Source organism: Melanostigma gelatinosum (assembly GCF_949748355.1).
Source record: "Melanostigma gelatinosum genome assembly, chromosome: 17".
NCBI lineage: Eukaryota > Metazoa > Chordata > Actinopteri > Perciformes > Zoarcidae > Melanostigma > Melanostigma gelatinosum.
In genome coordinates, this window is record NC_136650.1 from 14406711 (window position 1) to 14426898 (window position 20188).

General features: G+C 41.1%; 2 protein-coding genes across 2 annotated transcripts; both read left to right on the plus strand.

Moving 5' to 3' along the window:
* Positions 1–7991: 7991 nt before the first annotated feature.
* On the plus strand, positions 7992–11767 carry LOC306791153 (4-galactosyl-N-acetylglucosaminide 3-alpha-L-fucosyltransferase 9-like; the record flags this gene model as incomplete). The annotated part of the gene is made up of 2 exons (XM_079287780.1): positions 7992–8702; positions 10817–11767. The coding sequence occupies 2 exons, from the start codon at positions 7992–7994 to the stop codon at positions 11765–11767; spliced, it is 1662 nt and encodes a 553-aa protein (XP_079143906.1).
* A 3134-nt stretch (positions 11768–14901) lies between these two features.
* On the plus strand, positions 14902–19862 carry tmem196 (transmembrane protein 196; the record flags this gene model as incomplete). Its single annotated transcript, XM_079287967.1, has 5 exons — positions 14902–15066; positions 17017–17073; positions 18982–19117; positions 19519–19637; positions 19791–19862. The coding sequence occupies 5 exons, from the start codon at positions 14902–14904 to the stop codon at positions 19860–19862; spliced, it is 549 nt and encodes a 182-aa protein (XP_079144093.1).
* Between the last annotated feature and the right edge of the window lie 326 nt (positions 19863–20188).

Below are 20188 nucleotides of genomic sequence, written 5' to 3' on the forward strand. Positions count from 1 at the left end.
GTTGTTTTTTTGCAAGGATTAAACAAATATATTAAATATATATTTATAGATTGATTAGTCGGCATTTTTCGGACAGCTGTTTCCTCCCTGTTTCCTATTTGTGTTAAGCTAAGCTAACATCCAGCTGGTGGTTCATGTTTAGTATACAGACATGACTGGTATCAATTGTCTCAGCTACATTCCTGGTCAAGAAAGTAAATCAGCATAATTTCTAAAACATCTAGTAGAAGCACTTCTGGTTCATATTATTGAACTATGGAGAGTGCCAGGCTAGCTGTTTTGTGAAAAAAAACAAAAAATGGGATATTCTGCCATAAGAGTGAATATTGAGTGGCATATAGGCTCTCTCTCTCTCTCTCTCTCTCTCTCTCTCTCTCTCTCTCTCTCTCTCTCTCTCTCTCTCTCTCTCTCTAACAGACACACACATTAGTCATACAGCATCCTCTTTTTTTAAAAGCTAGTCGATCCTTTTTGTTCTCCTTTCTAACTGCCACGGACGTAATTGAAGTGAACCGCCTATGTGACCTACACTGTCTCATTGTATGCTTATCAAGTTCGGTATGCTATCAAGAGCTGACGGGGGGAGGGCTAGCTACAGCTTTGAGTCAGGATGTTGAGTCAGGATGTGAAAGCAGAGCAGAGTGGATTGGACGAGTGGACTAAAGAAGAAGACATTGAAAAATGAGGAAGAGCAATGAAGAGACTAAGTGAGAGAGATACCTGGAGATAGAAGCACCTCTTTGCTTCTATCTCCAGGTATCCCATCTGGCTGACTTAGGCCTGTTGAACAAAGCCATATACAATTACAAGCTGGCAGTGAAACTTGGGGATATGCCAAGCCACTGTGTAATACGATTGGATACAGTTGTATGAGTTGTGGGTGGACCTCGGGTTCATATTGCATCTATATTGCATCTCTATTGCATCGACCTTTGACCATTTCCAGTAAAGAGACATCTACAGCTGTAAACTACAGATTACATAAAGTGTTGGAGCAGCAGCTTGGACTTCATCAACTGGCCCAGCCTGAGTTTTTGTTTTCCGACAAGCTCACACGGTAAGAATCTATTGATTGATTACAAAATCGCTCTTTATCTCTTCCTCCTCTTTCATCCTTCAGCTCTTCTCTCCCTTATTCCTCTGCTGTGCCTGTGTCCTCTGTCGTCCTTCCATTCCTCTGCAGGGGTCTCTACACTCCTTTTTGTATACCCCTTCCTTGCCCTCGTTTTTCTGCCAACCCAGCCCTATTCCATACACACACATAGACGCACACTGATACACACCATCCTCTCAGGTTCGGGTGCTTTGCCTTATTCATCAGTAGGAAGTGAAACACAACCTCTCCCGTCTTACTCTCACTCCTTGACAGAAGAAAAATAAATGTTTAACAAAAAAAAAATGCAACGGGAAATAAGCAATGAATGTTGGAAGTATTCATGTTTTAAAAAAATACACTCTGCATCGCCTTGGTTCTAATAGTGCAGTCAAAAACCCATCTGGCTGACTTAAACCTGGTGGACAAGCTGTAACGTGATGAACTGGCAGTGAAACTTGGGGATATGCCAAGTTACCGTGTGATACTATTGGATAACGTTGTGTGAGTTGTGTGTGGAAGAACAAGTTATTTAAATGTTACTATCTCTGATCTGAGATCTGAGTGTCTGCTGACTTTACCGCAGCGATGTCCAGTAGTCTCCATTCCTCCACTGCTGCCAGTGAGCAACGGACTTTCAAACTAAAAAATGATTTAAGGCTCTATAAAATAATTGCCGCCGTTAATTAATTAATGCGTTAACGCGATAATAACGCGTTACCTTGCCCAGCACGACTATATTTTAACGAAAGTAACTATGTGTATGTACAGCAACTTACTACAGAGGAAAACATTGCACTTTTAAATCCACTATATTTATTTAACATCTATCGTTACTACTTTGCAAAATATTGTCAGATAGAAAACAAATGATCAGCATCTAAAATTGGCCGAAGCTCCAAATTTGTTATATTAAAGCAGAGATTTTTAACATTTTTTCAGCCAAGGATACAATACAGAGAATATACCAGGGAGCTCCTCATGTAAGACTTTTGTAGCAATTTGATGTTGCACATTGATAGGCTTAGTTTTGTGAGAACACAATAAACCGGTCAACCCCACAGCTAGCAGCCCTGACCCAGCATGGAAAAGGATTTGTACGAACGGTATTTCTGGCTGACAGCGGCGGAGAAGCGTTGCATATTTTATGGCTAAGAATGCGTTTCATTTGCAACTGAGCTCTTGGTGTTTCGAGCTGTTGGAGCTACGCTACGCTAACCAAGGCAGCAACAAGACACCATAGCACCACAGGACACTCACAAGCTACGTGCTTTTGTAAACTTTTGCTGAGACCCGAGTGGATATACAACTCAACGAACACCTTCACAGGAGGACTCTGGCTGTAACTGACCCGCACAGATGTTCTGTACAACCGCGTCATTAAACTCTTTGTTAACAAAGAAAGGAGGATGGACTTTGTCTTTAAGTGAACAGCAGCTGTGGTCAGTGAACTGCTTTTGTGTTTTTACATCTGCAGCAGCGTTTCTACTGTTTGATTTTCTATGTTGTCATTTTTATGATATGGTGAATATTGTTCCCTTTGCTTTGAATAATATTTGAATGGCTCGTGCTCTTCAGTGTGCGGTGGAATATGTGTTGTAGTGCTGCAGTGTTGCTGGATTGATTTGTCATGCTTTGTTGTCATATAAATATATGTGACTGGTTCTTGTGAGTTTGTTCTTGTCATTGTGATAATTACATTGATTCAGACTATACGCATTGTCCGACTATAAGCATTCCGTCATCGCAGGGTTAGGGTCGGACATTAGATTCTCTGTTTGGGGTTTTATGGTCTGGAGAAATGGGGATTGTGTGGCGACTGCTTTCGTCCTGTTTGAATCAGTTGGTAACAGCTAAACCAGGGGTCCCCACACTTTTTCGGCTTGCCAGCTACTTTTAAAATGACCAAGTCAAAATGATCTACCTACATTAAAAATGCTGAATATCTATTTATATATATATATACATATATTCTGTATATTTTTGGTCGTTCCCTTACTCTGATGACTTGCACTGAATGGGATTGGCCAGAGTTGCATAGTCCTGACAGTAGCTGCTGGTATCCGCCTCAAGCAGACTTCAAATGATCATCAGTCATGGTGGAACGGTGTATGGACTTAATGTTCTTCATGTATGAAAAGGCTGACTCACATAAATGAGTAGAGCCGAATAATTCAGTCAAAAAGGGATCACATTTCCTCATGTTTGGGTACTTTTCCTCTGTGAGAAAACTGTCCATGAGCCCTGGACTTCAGCTGCAGTGTCAAAATCTCATCCTCCACTCCAGACGAGTTCAGGTGAAACAATGTTGCAATTTTTGATGCGAGTGAATCAACCTCAATATCTTCCCGAAATGTGCAGCACATAAGTGAAGCAACTGGCTCGAGTAAAGCAAAGTCTGGAAAGCGTTTGTCAAACCCTGACAGACACTTGTCAATCTGCTCTGTGTAGCGCGCACTGTCAAGTTACGCACACGCCTTCCGTTGCGTCTCCAGTTCTGACGCAAGGTTTTGGACGTTTCCCAAATCATAGCGCTGCAGATGTAGCTTCTTTAGTGGAAATAAATTGGAAGGCTGACTAATTAGCTCGCCGGAGTTTTGCAGTAGCTCGCGCGGTTGACCGCGCATACGTGGTGACCCGTGTGTTCGAAAATCAAGTGGCAAATGCCATGAGGACGTCTAACTTTTTTTGAATGGCATGCGATCTACTCGCACTACCTCCGCGATCGACCGGTCGATCGCGATCGACGTATTGGGCACCCCTGAGCTAAACGCTGCAGGGAGAGTTTGTAGCTTGTTTGCTGCTGTTGGATTTCCTGGTAAACTAGTTTAGCATAGCCTCTCAGAACGAAACGAAAAATCAATAATCCCACATACGGTAGATTCCTCTCAGCCTTCTTGAATAAAATAAAAGCGTTTGAACCGTCTGTGGCAAACACGCGGGAAAAGAAATTGAGAAAATGAGTGTCAACAGGAAACGCCGTAAAACAGCTGTAAACTACAGATTACACAAAGTGTTGGAGCAGCAGCTTGGACTTCATCAACTGGCCCAGCCTGAGTTTTTGTTTTCCGATAAGCTCACACGGTAAGAATCTATTGATTGATTACAAAATCGCTCTTTATCTCTTCCTCCTCTTTCATCCTTCAGCTCTTCTCTCCCTTATTCCTCTGATGTGCCTGTGTCCTCTGTCGTCCTTCCATTCCTCTGCAGGGGTCTCTACACTCCTTTTTGTATACCCCTTCCTTGCCCTCGTTTTTCTGCCAACCCAGCCCTATTCCATACACACACATAGACGCACACTGATACACACCATCCTCTCAGGTTCGGGTGCTTTGCCTTATTCATCAGTAGGAAGTGAAACACAACCTCTCCCGTCTTACTCTCACTCCTTGACAGAAGAAAAATAAATGTTTAACAAAAAAAAATGCAACAGGAAATAAGCAATGAATGTTGGAAGTATTCATGTTTTAAAAAAATACACTCTGCATCGCCTTGGTTCTAATAGTGCAGTCAAAAACCCATCTGGCTGACTTAAACCTGGTGGACAAGCTGTAACGTGATGAACTGGCAGTGAAACATGGGGATATGCCAAGTTACCGTGTGATACTATTGGATAACGTTGTGTGAGTTGTGTGTGGAAGAACAAGTTATTTAAATGTTACTATCTCTGATCTGAGATCTGAGTGTCTGCTGACTTTACCGCAGCGATGTCCAGTAGTCTCCATTCCTCCACTGCTGCCAGTGAGCAACGGACTTTCAAAATAAAAAATGATTTAAGGCTCTATAAAATAATTGCCGCCGTTAATTAATTAATGCGTTAACGCGATAATAACGCGTTACCTTGCCCAGCACGACTATATTTTAACGAAAGTAACTATGTGTATGTACAGCAACTTACTACAGAGGAAAACATTGCACTTTTAAATCCACTATATTTATTTAACATCTATCGTTACTACTTTGCAAAATATTGTCAGATAGAAAACAAATGATCAGCATCTAAAATTGGCCGACGCTCCAAATTTGTTATATTAAAGCAGAGATTTTCAACATTTTTTCAGCCAAGGATACAATACAGAGAATATACCAGGGAGCTCCTCATGTAAGACTTTGTAGCAATTTGATGTTGCACATTGATAGGCTTAGTTTTGTGAGAACACAATAAACCGGTCAACCCCACAGCTAGCAGCCCTGACCCAGCATGGAAAAGGATTTGTACGAACGGTATTTCTGGCTGACAGCGGCGGAGAAGCGTTGCACATTTTATGGCTAAGAATGCGTTTCATTTGCAACTGAGCTCTTGGTGTTTCGAGCTGTTGGAGCTACGCTACGCTAACCAAGGCAGCAACAAGACACCATAGCACCACAGGACACTCACAAGCTATGTGCTTTTGTAAACTTTTGCTGAGACCCGAGTGGATATACAACTCAACGAACACCTTCACAGGAGGACTCTGGCTGTAACTGACCCGCACCGATGTTCTGTACAATCGCGTCATTAAACTCTTTGTTAACAAAGAAAGGAGGATGGACTTTGTCTTTAAGTGAACAGCAGCTGTGGTCAGTGAACTGCTTTTGTGTTTTTACATCTGCAGCAGCATTTCTATGTTGTCATTTTTATGATATGGTGAATATTGTTCCCTTTGCTTTGAATAATATTTGAATGGCTCGTGCTCTTCAGTGTGCGGTGGAATACGTGTTGTAGTGCTGCAGTGTTGCTGGATTGATTTGTCATGCTTTGTTGTCATATAAATATATGTGACTGGTTCTTGTGAGTTTGTTCTTGTCATTGTGATAATTACATTGATTCAGACTATACGCATTGTCCGACTATAAGCATTCCGTCATCGCAGGGTTAGGGTCGGACATTAGATTCTCTGTTTGGGGTTTTATGGTCTGGAGAAATGGGGATTGTGTGGCGACTGCTTTCGTCCTGTTTGAATCAGTTGGTAACAGCTAAACGCTGCAGGGAGAGTTTGTAGCTTGTTTGCTGCTGTTGGATTTCCTGGTAAACTAGTTTAGCATAGCCTCTCAGAACGAAACGAAAAATCAATAATCCCACATACGGTAGATTCCTCTCAGCCTTCTTGAATAAAATAAAAGCGTTTGAACCGTCTGTGGCAAACACGCGGGAAAAGAAATTGAGAAAATGAGTGTCAACAGGAAACGCCGCAAAATCTGGACACATTTCAATTACATTGACCAAACTAAGGCAGAATGTAGAGTCTGCAAGACTAAAATCTCATATCGAGCTGGCTCCACAAACAAGTGAACAAGCAAGTGAACCTGATATTAATGAAGGTGCCAGTATGTCTCCTGCAACTGTTGCTGCAACTGCAGTGTCTACAGTATCGTCCAGTACACCACCACAACCACCTAAAAGTACAACCCAGAGCTCTATGAGCCAATTTTTGCAAAAGTCTATGACCGCAGCAAGACAGAAGACAATTGATGAAGAACTGGCCAAAATGATTGCATGTGATTTCCAACCATTTTCAGTTGTGGATGACAAAGGATTCAGAAGGTTTATTCATGCACTCAATCCAATGTATGCAATTCCAAGTAGGAAAACACTCTCCCAAGGAATCATTTTTACATTAGTAATTCATATTGCGCATCATTTTACATTATTGTTGGTAATAAATTAATTTAAGCACCAAAAAATCTGAAGAGCCATTTAGGAGCCGAAAGAGCCGGCTCTTTTTAGTGAGCCGAGCCAAAAGAGCCGGTTCTCTAAAAAGAGCCGGGATTCCCATCACGACTAATCATGATTTGCAGACCCCCGCCCTCGGTAAACTATCAATGGATGAATTCAAAAAAAGAAAAGTCACGGAGGAAAATAGAGAGTTTAATTCTGCGTGGACGTATTCATTTGCTTTCACTGCCAACGATGCTGGCTTACCTGTATGCTTGATATGTGCAAAAAATGTAATGTTGAAAGTCAATTCCAGAACAAGCACACAGCATTTGCTGAAAAGTATTATGCTGGAGATGAGCGATAAAGAGCGATTTCTCAACTGCTGCAGCAAACTGAGCAAGTTGTTTTTCTCCTCTTCATAAGAGTTTGATATTGTTATAACAGGTAAAATTGCAATAAAATGTCAAGAATTGTCTTTATTCTTGTTCCATATTTTCATTAATACAACAAACTATAGTTTTTGTATATATAGTATATTATACTATCTTTTCAAAATAAATTACCATCGTCATAGGAAACAAAAAGTTAGGTTTAGGTAACGAAACTACTTAGTTTGGTTTAGGAAAAGACCATTGTTTGGGTTAAAATAACTACGGAAGTGTCGTTACTGAAGTACGCCAGTTACCTGACAAATAAATCAACATTGACTTCTATTTTCACATGGGGAATATACAGGGGTGTGCTGGCTGAAAGGTTGCTGTTTGTTGGACCCATCCACAAATTACCACCCCCCCCCCTAATCTGTGTGAGCTTTTGAAGTCTTTATACTTCCTACTTATACTACCTTCAACTTCAATTTAACTCTGTTTGTTGCAACTCCTGAGGAAGTTATCTAAGTGTATGCTTCACTCTCTACTTCCACAGATGACGACACCAGCTTCCAAGAAAAAATTAGACTTCCCAAAAATAGCTGCTATCTGCCTCATTGGCTCTATTCTGGCATTCTGTCTGTATTTTGAGCCTCCATCTCCTGTTTGCCCCCCTACAATAGCTCATGAGGAATATCGTCAAAAAGTGGATCCAAATGAAAAGCCCATAGTGCTGCTGTGGCTCTGGCCTCTCGGTTTGAAGTTTGATTTCAACACCTGCTTTACTTACTACAACATTGATAGTTGTGTTCTGACAGATAATAGATCGCTCTACAACAAAGCACAGGGAGTAATCTTCTTCCACAAAGACATCGACTTTCATTTACAAAACATGCCCCGGGAGCCACGTCCAGCTTTTCAGAAGTGGATTTGGTTACATGTGGAATCGCCGACGAACACAATAAAGATACCGGGTCTTGAGCACCTGTTCAACTTAACGCTGAACTACAGAAGAGACGCTGACATCACCGTGAGGAATGACCTCACGATCAGAAAGACAGAAATTAAAGATGACTTTGTTCTGCCCAAGAAAGACAAACTAGTGTGCTGGATCGCCAGTAACCAAGTCCGCGCAACTGGAACAGCTGTGAGAGACCAATATTACCATGAACTATCCAAACACATCAAGATCCACATGTTTGGTAGAGCCCATGGAGGGCACCCTTTGAGTTATGAGCACTATTACCCAACCCTTGCCAGCTGTAAGTTTTACCTCGCATTCGAGAACTCGCTCCACAGAGACTACGTCACAGAGAAGGTTAACGGGCCCCTTGTGGCGGGGACGGTCCCTGTAGTTTTGGGTCCGCCAAGAGAAAACTACGAGCAGTTCCTGCCCGCCGAAGCCTTCATCCACATAAATGATTTCCCTGATGCAAAGTCACTGGCAGACTTTCTACTGGACATGAAGGATGAGGCGTACGCACGTTACTTTGAGTGGAGGAAGTTCTACACAGTTGCCCCCCATCGGCAGTCACCATTGATTGAATTCGTTCACCCTATCTGCCTCGCCTGCGACCACATGTCAAGAGACAGGGATTTCCATGTAATTCATGACCTCTATGAGTGGTACTTTACATAAAAACGTCAATGAGAACATCCTATGATAGTGGCTCTTACATGCAAACAGATACTTGAGTATTCTGCCCACCGTATTCTGTTTAAAGTTGTGATCAATTGGCTGAAATAAGCCAATTGATCCAATTGAATTGCACATTTTGGGAATTTATTGTCTCTCTAGTGGACAGTTAGCTTCGCTTAAATACTGGAAAAAGGGAGAACCAGCTAGCCTGTCTACAAATAATAATATCACAGCACATAATCCTGTTTTTATGCTTGCTACAGGCAAAATAAACAAGATATAACATGTTAATTGGTGAGCTTTAGAGGTGCTGGTAGGCTGATTTTGTTAACGTTATTAATTCATTTTGATAATCTCCTTTACACTCTTAGTTTCTCAACCACGTCATGTAATCATCGATGCAAGGTGACTAATGATTATTTTACATTTGTTTTACTCTGTAGATGTAATCATTTTAACATTATTTTGTACATAACTTCATATAATCATAATGAAGTTATTTAATGATCGTATATGGGAATGTCACTAATTCAGGTAATTTTACAGTCAACAACATCTTGGATCTTTGTGCTGATCAACATAGTTATTGTCCAATAAAGACTTAATATAAAGATCCCAGAGGAATTTTGAATGTTTCAACATACATTTTTCAAAACGCATTGCAACAAAATATTTAACTTTGATGAAAATAAATTATTTCAAAGTCGAATCTTACATTTTCTAAATGCTGGACTATTTTTTTGGTATTTTGGATGCAACGCTGATTACCGTGTAATATGTGTGGTATTTGTTATGAATGTACGTTGGTACATAGAGGGTGATAAGAAGCTGTACCTGGAGGGACTTAGGACCCAGCGGAATGTAGGTGAAGGAAACAGGAAGCGACGGAAGAGACGCCACACAAACAGCTGTTCACCGCTAGCGGCCCTGTTCTTGTGTTAAAAATTTCTGCTTCATAATAAATAAAAAACTGAGATAATGTGTGACAAAATAAGTGTCGGCGTTAATTAATTTATGCGTTAACGCGATAATAACGCGTTAACTTGCCCAGCCCTAGTTTAAATACATATACACACAATATAGCATGCTTCAAAACTACTTCTACTTCCGCTTTCTGTCGTGATGTAAATATTCAAACGGTGCAAGCCATGTGCATTTAAGGTAACTAGTCATGTTCATTGATGTAGCCTGATGAAGAGAAACTGAAAGACCAAATTATGCACCAAAAAAATAGTTGTTTTTTCATGTTTACTGACTGTTGGGCGCTTATGTTTCAACCATATAGATGGTCTTCCTCAGGTCAAAGTGATAATATGAACACAACACATCTGTATTTAATAGACAGTTAATGATGAAATATCACAGCATAATCTCCTAATTAGCCTGAATGAGTCATCTGAAATCAGACATTTTAAGAAAGATAAGAGACTAATTTGTCCACTTCTCGAATCATATAGTCTTTTCCTGGATGTAATCGGTGTCTGTCGGGACTTAAAACATCTATACTGGAATGATGAAAGTTTACAGACACTGCAACATGTTGGCACTTTTTAGATCTCTTTTTACATATGGTCTATTTTGCATGTGGGTGACTGATTTATTTGCCCCCTAACCTATAATATAAAATAGGAGACAAGTAAATGTAATTTAAGAAATATCTTTATCTGTTGGTGTATTACAGTATAATACGAATGTAATATTTAGTCATCATACTTGAGAAATATTGTCTGGTGTATATGTGGCAGGTAATCTAATCAGGAGATGATGACTTGTCATTTCATCATTAATAAATACAGCTGTATGTTAACTTCATTGACTTCACCTGAGGAATTCATTCTGTTTAGACTTCTTTAAACTCTGTTACTCTCTTACTTCTTTGAGAATTTAACAAATGACCGTGAATGTGTTGCCAATGATTATGACAATTCCTCTCTCCTTGCAGGTTTAATATGGCCTCTGTTGTTTATGTTTTACGAGCCGCCCTGACAGTGATTCTGCTGCTGGCTGCAATCATAGTCTTGGTTTTGATGTATAGTTGGTCATCCCCATCTCCAAAATTCCATCCTCCCCCGGCTCAGTCAGGGCGGCATACGACAGTGGCAGCGAAACAACAGACAGACAAGCCTTTAATGCTGCTGTGGTTTTGGCCTGAAAACAAAAGGTTTGATCTTCAAGACTGTAAGAAGCTTTTCCAAATCGACGGCTGCAACCTCACAGATGATAGATCTTTATACTCCAGAGCTCATGAAGTTTTAGTGTTTCACAGAGCTATCCAGGATGACCTCTCCAACCTTCCCACCTCACCCAGAACCAAGATTCAGAGGTGGATCTGGTTCAACACAGACTCGCCTAACAACACACGCAGGATAGAAGGCATTCAAGGCCTTTTTAACTTAACCTTGAGCTACAGGAAGGATGCGGATATCCACGTTCGCTGGCGACTTTCTCTCAAGAAGAATTCAGATGAAGATTTCGTACTTCCCAAGAAGGAACGATTGCTTTGTTGGATTGTGGATAGCAACGACCTCCACACAAAATCAGGGGAGGGATACAGCTATTACAGAGAGCTTATAAAACACATCAAGGTGGAGGTTTTTGACAGCTCTTCTACCAACGGGGAGAACTATTTCCTGACTGTCAGCAGCTGCAAATTCTACCTTTCCTTTGAGAATTCAATTCACAGAGATTACATCACAGAAACGTTTAATGGACCTCTTGCGGTCGGCACTGTGCCAATAGTTTTGGGCCCACCGAGATGGAACTATGAGGATTTTGCCCCAGGTACTTCCTTCATACATGTAAACGACTTTCCTGACGCCTTAGCACTGGCTCAGTTCCTCCTGGGGCTGGATAAGGATAATGAGGCTTACATGAGATACTTTAGTTGGCGGCAATTCTTTACTGCGAGACGTCATCCTACTGAGGAGAAGCATGAGTTTGCACACGCTATCTGCCAGGCCTGTCGTCACATTGGCATGAAAAAGATGTACAGAGCTGTACCTGATCTGTACAAGTGGTTCTTACTGTAATGCTGTTATTGATGTACTGTTCCTCTGAACTGATGAAAAACACAAATTTGAATCTGTTCAGAGAAATACTTGCTGTCTATAAAGTAGTAGTAGTGTTTTATTCAGCCATCACACACAACACAATAAATAAAGCCTCTATACAATCTAGTAAACAAAAGGAATCGGCAGAAGCATAATGCTATATATGCCTATCCTACATTCTTATCAATTAAGTTACCCTCAAAAAAATTGAAATCTGTGCAACTTTTGGTTCCGCTCATGGTTAAATGTATCTCCAGAGCTTTTCATCACAAAGAAAACAGCTCTGTGTTTATTTGTGTTAATTCAGATAATCCAACAGGGCGATAAAAATGGTTTATTTAGCTCGCAAAGTGTGGGAGAATTTCCTCAGCCCATAAAGTAGCACATAATCCTAAAATAAATATATCTTGATTTTACACACACTCGTCATGTTATGTACTGTACATGTTACACCTGATATAATATGCCATACCTTCATTCAAATGTTTTAATGTTGTCATGTAAGAACCTAAACCAATTTTTCCGTAAAGGAAAATTATAGGGGATATAAAACAGACTAAATGGACCACATGGAATACATTCATGAAAATCTTTTTAAATACTACCCCCTAGAGGCAAAGATCTGAAATGTTACATATATGTCACATGAAGCATTTACGCATACTGTATACTCATTGGAAAATCAATCAACTTGGCCTTTTTTTCCCTTAGTAACACAGTTATGCCTTTTTGTTTGCATTTCTACAACACATATCAAAAGTATAACTTTTCTGGTTAGGTTGAACCAAAAAATCTTTTTCAGATTTGTTTTACAAGACAAAAATGTCTTCTCCTTGGATGATCTTCAGTGCACCCTGAACACTGTATCGTTCAGTCTAATCAATACTGCAATAAATAATGAAATTACTTTAAAATAGGACCAAATTAGTCTCGTGCCAAGTTAAATCTTGTTTGTTTGTGTTTTATTTACTAATTTGCAAAAATTATTTCGTAATACATGTTACGAATAATTGAGTGAATTTCACAATAATGTATGTTCATATTTGTTGAAATGTCTTTTGAATTTAACAGCAGAACATATTTTAATTAAAAATAATTGAATCTGCTAAATTAATTGAGCAGCTCATTACTATTTATCTTATTGTGACAAATACGTCGCATTGGTTTTTCTGAGACTATTATAAGTTTAAAAGTCTGATGTGACACATCTGTCACTATATTTTCATAACTTTTTAGACATAAATTAGTTTGATAAACATGGTCAGAACAGTTTAGATGTGATGTAGGACATGTTGTCAAAGCATTTGTCAAAGTTAAAATCAAGGACAATACTGTATAAGGAACTTTCCAGGATATTTAAAGTGTCTGTGACCACTGTGTCACTGTGGGTTAACCCATAAGAACCCACAGTGACACAGTGGTCACAGACAAAAGGGATTGAAATGTGATGTTTTGATTGAAACACTGAAGCTTCAGAGCTGTACTGTACATTGAACTGTATTCTGTGTCATCATGTGTGCACTATGGCCATTAAAGGGTCAGTTCACTCAAATTACAATTATTTATATTATTTTAACGTTGTTTTAGTTGTCTGTTCAGTGGATTATTCAGTGTGATGGGGACACTGCTGAACTGCAAATTACATTTAACTTGATATTGGTGAGACAATAATCTCAAAAGGTGAAAATGACACTGTAAGGGCCTGAGGGGCAGGGTAGTGGCTGGCATCTACATTCCAGCCAGGCTCCACCCACTCCTTCAGGAGAGCATTGAGATCAGGTGTGGGAAGAGACAAACCTGATCCAGATCTCCTCATCGGGGAGGGGAACAAAAGGCAAGGAGGGAAACGGAGCAGAGAGAAGATGACGAGGGGAGAAGAGTGTCTTCTCCTCGGGTGGAAGAAGATTAAGCCCGGTAAGTCGGCTAGCGGCCCGGCTGATTTAGTTTAGTTGTATAGTTAACTGATCGAGCTCTGGACTGAGCTATACGTTTTCTGTTGTTTTGTGTTGGTTGAGGTTTGTTTGATTAAAAACCCTTAAAAACCTGCAGAACTGACTCTGCCTGTGATTGCTGCGCTGCCACTAATGACACCAAACCACAGCCAACTATCTGCATGGCTAGATACCAGTATGTAACTGAGAAAATATGTTTTTTGTTTGATTTGTATTTTGGGTAACCCCTTTAATACCGTCTGTTTGAGAACAGCCAATTTACAAAATGAGTTCCCTCCATTTTAAACAACATGTCACTATTAATGTGTATGTGGTTGCGGGCATGATGATAATACTGGTGGAATATGTCTAATGCATTGAACAAATTGTATATGCATTGTATATGTATTCTATTTTAAATGATGTAATGTTAAATGCTATTTTAAGGGCTCAATATGCAATTCAGTTTAGATTTCACAGTTGAAACTTATTGAATAACATGTAGTTGCTGTAATGACGACAACAATCTATGAGCAGTCCTGATCTGTAAAAGCTGCACGTGACTTTTGCAGTTGCTTGGAGTTTTAACATCCCAATGTTGATATTACATCCAGTAAGTTTCTACAAAAGGTTGAGGCTTTCTGTTTCACCGTTTCTATTAAATCAAATGTTGGCTTATTTTGTCATTTTAATTATTGTATTATATTCCATTCAAGCTTGTTTCTTTATCCTCTCCATTTGATTCTCCTTTAAACCCTGTGTAGGTTTTACATTCGTTTTCGCCCTGGATCGCCAAAGTGTATATGCGTGCGCGCGAATTCGGATGCGTGAGTGCGTGCGTGAGTTTGTGGTGTGTGTGTGTGTGTGTGTGTGTGTGTGTATGTTTGCAGTGGTGCTACCTTGGACAGCGCCAGGCGACACAGACGCACTTGAGCAAGCGGAGGAACTTCAGCAAAGCGCTTTCTCTTTACAAACAACATCCAACCGCAGAGCCAGCTTTCCTCCTCCAGTTTTGTGTACTTTAACCGTTCTTCTTCGGACCTACTTGTTTGGATAATCCCTCTTTTTCCAGCCGGGCATATGAAGCAGTAGAGCCGCGCCGCCCTCGGAGCACCAGGAAGCGGACTCCCGTCTCGCCCCCTGTCCGCCTCCTGCTGGAGCTGGAGCGATGCCCGGGGCAGGATGTGCTCCAGCCGCAAGATCCTGTGGAGCCTGCTCCTGCTGTCCGTGGTGGAGGTGGGCCTCGGTGTGGCGAGCATCGTCCTGGGAGCCGTTGGCATTAGCTGGGTCCGGGGCCATCATAAGCCGCAGCAGGGCGACGCGTCCCCGGTGTGGAGCGGACTCTGTGTACGTTCTGGGAACAACTTTTGTCCTTACTTTTCTTCATTTACTTCCAGAGAGGATGAGTCTCCAGGGGTGATGTGAAGGGTATAGTGGTACAGATAAAACTCAGGGGAACTATCTTCCTTATACACATTTGAATGTATCTCAAAAACTTCCCTCTGTAATATCTGTTGGCTCAGATTTATTGCTGTTTTGTTATGTTTTTGACTGGAAGATGTTAGCAGAAGTTGGGTTGTAATTAATTCCTTTAATAAAGTGAGTTTCATGTAACTGCTATACTAATACATATAAAACTGTAACAATTATAACTAACTAACCTCACAATTCAACAACATATCATTTAAAAACACTTTAAAAATATGACTTCTTTAAAAGTCTTCCAGGCTTTTCTATGGTTCAAGACTCTGTGACGCTACATATATATATTGTTTGTGTGAGAGCACAGTAAAAAGCCTTAGTTAAAATTAGACTATTACATAGATTTTTGTTCATACTGTGGTTGTTTATCGAATATGAATCACTAACTGAGTTGTGGCTCGGCTCCCATGTATTAAGACCCAGGATGGTGAAGACTCAATGTTTTGGTTCTGTTGGTCTTTTATGTAACTAAATGTGTTTGTCCATTAGATGTTAAGCACAGAGTAATTTGGCCTCCTAGATTCCTCTGGTGCCGGTTAAATATTATTTTCATTCATTCATGCTTGAGTTGTTGCGTGGAGGGTGAAAGCTTTTACGCACAATCATACCCTCGCTCCTCCTAAGTGCCTGGAGCTCGGGAAAATATAAGTCATAGAGAAATGTACCTGTACTTCTGCAAAGTGTAGTCAAAGCCCCCTGCGCTATGTAAGTCGCTTTGGATAAAAGCGTCTGCTAAATGACTGTAATGTAATGTAATGTAATGTATGTGGAAATATGTGGCGAGAAAGAAATTGGGGATATTAAATAGGTTGTAGGCTTGAGTGTTTGTGTGTGTATAAAGTTGCTGCAAAGTTGTTGTCCAGCGTTTGTGTTCAACCTCACAGCTGTTGAAATCTCTCTGCTGAGTCAGCAGCTGTGACTCGTGATTATCCAAATATCTCATATCAGGAAGTGACAGGCATTAAGACCGACTGACCGCTGTTCTCAAAGTACATCCGATGTCCAAGTGTTCTGCTGGAAAGTGATCCTCCTTCATTCCTTATATGTGTCCGGACATTTAGAGTTATGTTTCTTTCTACGTCAGATAACTTAAATGAATTACTTCAAATATTTTCCCAAGTTATTGGGCAACCGTTTGATAACTGGAAGGTCATCTGTTAACTCTCAAAGATTTTTGAGTGTGTAATTTCAAAATCAAACGCCTCGACCTTTGTTGAATCCAACCAGTCCTTTGTCTTTAGAGGCACATTCCTAGAGTTGTCAATATAGCAGACTTCATCCACTGAAGAAGTCAACAAGATAGGGCTGAAAGCACCTTGAGTTACTCTTAATAATGTCAAAGGTCAAAACCTTCAACTTTAACTGAAAATGATTTTAGATTGCTTCCAAATATTCAATAAATGTATTCACAACTTCAACATTCATACTGTAACTTAAAGATTGAAAATGAGAAGAAGTCAAGGAATGTAACCCCCCCCCCCCCTCCCCCTCCCCCTCCCCCTTGCTTCTCATTGAGCTGTCCCATTTGTAAGCGTACTATGTCAGCGTAATACGCCACCGTGCTGTTCCTGTTCAGTCTCAATCATTGGCATCCAGGACAACGTGACTTCCTGCTAGATGAACAACACACTCTATTTTTAGAGGGAGAAAGTTGCATCTGAATCACCGAGTGTACACAATACATTCACCCCTTTCCTGTTGTCAGCATGGGGAGGATGGAGTCATAAAAATAGATTTCTTAACCAGCCATTTTTATCAGACAACAACTTCTGAAACTGCTGATTTACTCATTTGTTGTTCTTTCTCTCTTTCCAGTTTCTGGTCTGTGGGATGTGCGGAGTGCTGTGTGCTCGCAAGAGGACAGGTCTTATTGTAAGTACATGTACATATTTAGTTCCTCTGTTTCCCACGAGCCTCTTTTGTTGTCCTTTCATATTAGTTCGTGGTGTCTTTCTATAAACTGTATTTTCCTGCTGCAGCAAACAGAACAGGCGCTATAGTGATGTGACACATTGGGGAGTCAAAGTGTTGTAAAAGAATAATTCCACATTTTGTGTTGCTGGAGTTTTGACCTTATTAGGAAGTAAGATTCTCATAGATCGGTGACTTTTGAGTCACATACATTATTATAGACTGTAATCATGTTAACAGCGTGTCCTTTGCAGACAAAATTCAAAGTGGATCCAGACACACCATTTTTGAGATGGTTGGCATTTAGCGCAGGCAAACGAGTCTTTGAGCGATGATGAAGATGAATCGGTATTTATTATTGTGTATTTAAAGGTGTCTTTCTTTTGAAAGATCTTTTTTTTTCAACATCAAATACGCGTCCAATTCAATGAGATGACGCGATGATATCGTGTGCTGTCACCCATCATTCATAGAATATGAATCCGTACACATGAACTCTTGTGAATGTGCACTGTGGAGAATGCTAGTATATAAGTACTGTCTGTGTCGTGCACATTTACACATAGTCTTTACTTGTAAGCGTCCAGGGTTAGACAGCCTAACACCTGTCACCCAAAAGTGCTTGTGTGTGTGTGTGTGTGTGTGTGTGTGTGTGTGTGTGTGTGTGTGTGTGTGTGTGTGTGTGTGTGTTTTCAGGCCTGCAGGTGCGTACAGTGTGCTCTGAAAAAGTCGTCTGAGGAAACCAGAGGAGACGAGCAGTCACCTCTCCTCTTCTCTCTCTGTCGTTCTCTCCGTCTTTCTTTGCTCAGCGATCGCGTCGCAGTCCCTTTGTGTCCGACTCCTCGTGTTTCTCTCTAACTCTCTGTCTCCGGCGGGGAGGGCGCTAACGATGGATCAATGTCAGCACAATCTGCTGTAACAGAGACGTCCCTCAACCTTTCTCTCCCTCTGTCTCACCCTATCCATCCCCGCCTATTGTCTGCGTCGCCATCTTTAACCTCGTGTCTTTCCCTTTTTCATCGCTCTCATCCACCTTCTCATCCACCTTCTCTGTTCAATCAAATTCTCCCCAGTCGTTTCGATGCTCTGACTCTCTCCGTCTTCCTCTCCTCATCTCTTTCCATTCCCTCTTTCCTTGTTTGCCTGCGGGGTGATGATTGCATTGGGTTAGTTTGGCGCCGGAGTCCTGCCAGCCACTTTCCACACTTCACCGGGTAATGAATGAAATTGGAGAAGCCCTTTTCCATGCGGTTAAAGGCACTGAAGGCATCTGTACTGGGAGCAATGAAAGATAACCTGAACTCTTGACACAATACACACACACACGCATGCTTGCAAAATCAACGGAGAATAGAAATAAATCGATTGGATATTGTTATTTTGATTACAAAGTAACGGAACTGCGGTCATTTTCCCATCAGATCCTGCTGGGGAAAATTAGATTTTCATACTGGGTTGGAGTTTTCCAGCTGCTTTCCTATTCTAAGGAGGTAATCTGTAAAATGTGATTAATTAAATACTGAAAGGAAAATCTCACCAACCATCTAACACACACACACACACACGAGTACAAAAACAAGTGAGTACGCAAGCAGATTTCCAAGCGGTGCAATATTCCTGGAAGAGACATGTGCTTTGAGAGCGATCCAATTTTCGAAAAGGAAATTTGATTGATTTTGACTGATACGCATTCCTCATCAGAGCATCTGTCATCCAAAACAGCAGAATGATGGAGCTGGAAGCTCAATGGTAGTTTATATATCTCCCAACTCATCACATTTTGTCAGTTTGCTTACAGTTGTGTTGATGAGATATCAAGTCTTCCGTTTGCATCAACATAAACCATTCTCTCCGTCTCTCTTCCCTCAGATGATCCTGTTTACGGCATGCTGTATCTGTGGTCTGATTGGTGGGATCCTCAACTTCCAGTTTGTCCGGGCGCTGAAAAAACGACCAGACTCCATGCACTCGATCCATCTGGCTGCCATGACTCTGGCCTGCCTGGGTAAACAAAACATGACACCATGTGATGCAATGCAACGCAGCTGAACACACATGTTAATACTGTATGTGCCATGTGTATGCTATCAATGGTGTTGGAATATATCTTTGTTCAAGTGTTCAAAGAGAATAGTTATCTTCAAAGGTTTCAATTAAAAGTAAAGCAGCTCTTTATTTGTGACCTGTGCAATATTCCAGCTCAATCCATCCAATAGTTGTTGAGATATTTCAGTTTGGACCCAAATGATGGACAAACCAATAGAGAGACATTGGCGTTCTAGAGGCACGACACTAGCATGGCTAAGATAGTATAAGATGCTAAAGCCAGGACAGCCCACTCTTCCCTTAAAATAAAGAACCATCCCTTATTCCTTCAGCTGGTTCCCCTTCTCCTGTCTTGTCCAGGGATCTCCTCCTGTACCTTATCCACGTGGCTCACCTGTCGCCTGGCGAGCTCCGAGCAGCAGAGGATGTTCCTTGAGAGGGAACACTCGCTACACCACTCGCACGAGATGACCGAGAAGGTAGGAGGTGACGGCAGAAGAGAGCTTCTTGTTGCTCAGCTTGTCAACAGTATGGCCTTAGGCTCTAACAGTTGTAGGAAAATGTATGTTTCGTGAAAGATTGTGTTTGGGCAGTGTGTGCTAAGTTAGGTGTGTTTGTGTGTCCCCTCACAGGAGATCCTGGACAACTCCAGCAACGGCATTCCTCAGATCTCTTACAACGGACACACCACAGCATCACCATGACAATGTATCACCAATGGCGATTTGCACACACTGAACCACATAGAGTTCATGAATCGCTTGCTGTAATACAGCATGTACTTCGTTCTAAACATCCTGCGACATACGCTGTAACTATATCCTGAGTGCAGGGGGTGAAGCCAGGTCTCTCAACTTGGAACCCTTTTCCTCTGCCGCCGGAGTGAAAGAAGGACATTTTGACAACAAGATGGATGCGTTTATGCTTCTGAATGATTATGCAAACACGGGTTCAAACCCCCCCCCCAGATAAACTCAAACCAAAGCCGGGACGGAGAGCAGCCGCTTGGGTCGTAATTCAGGTGGCAAAC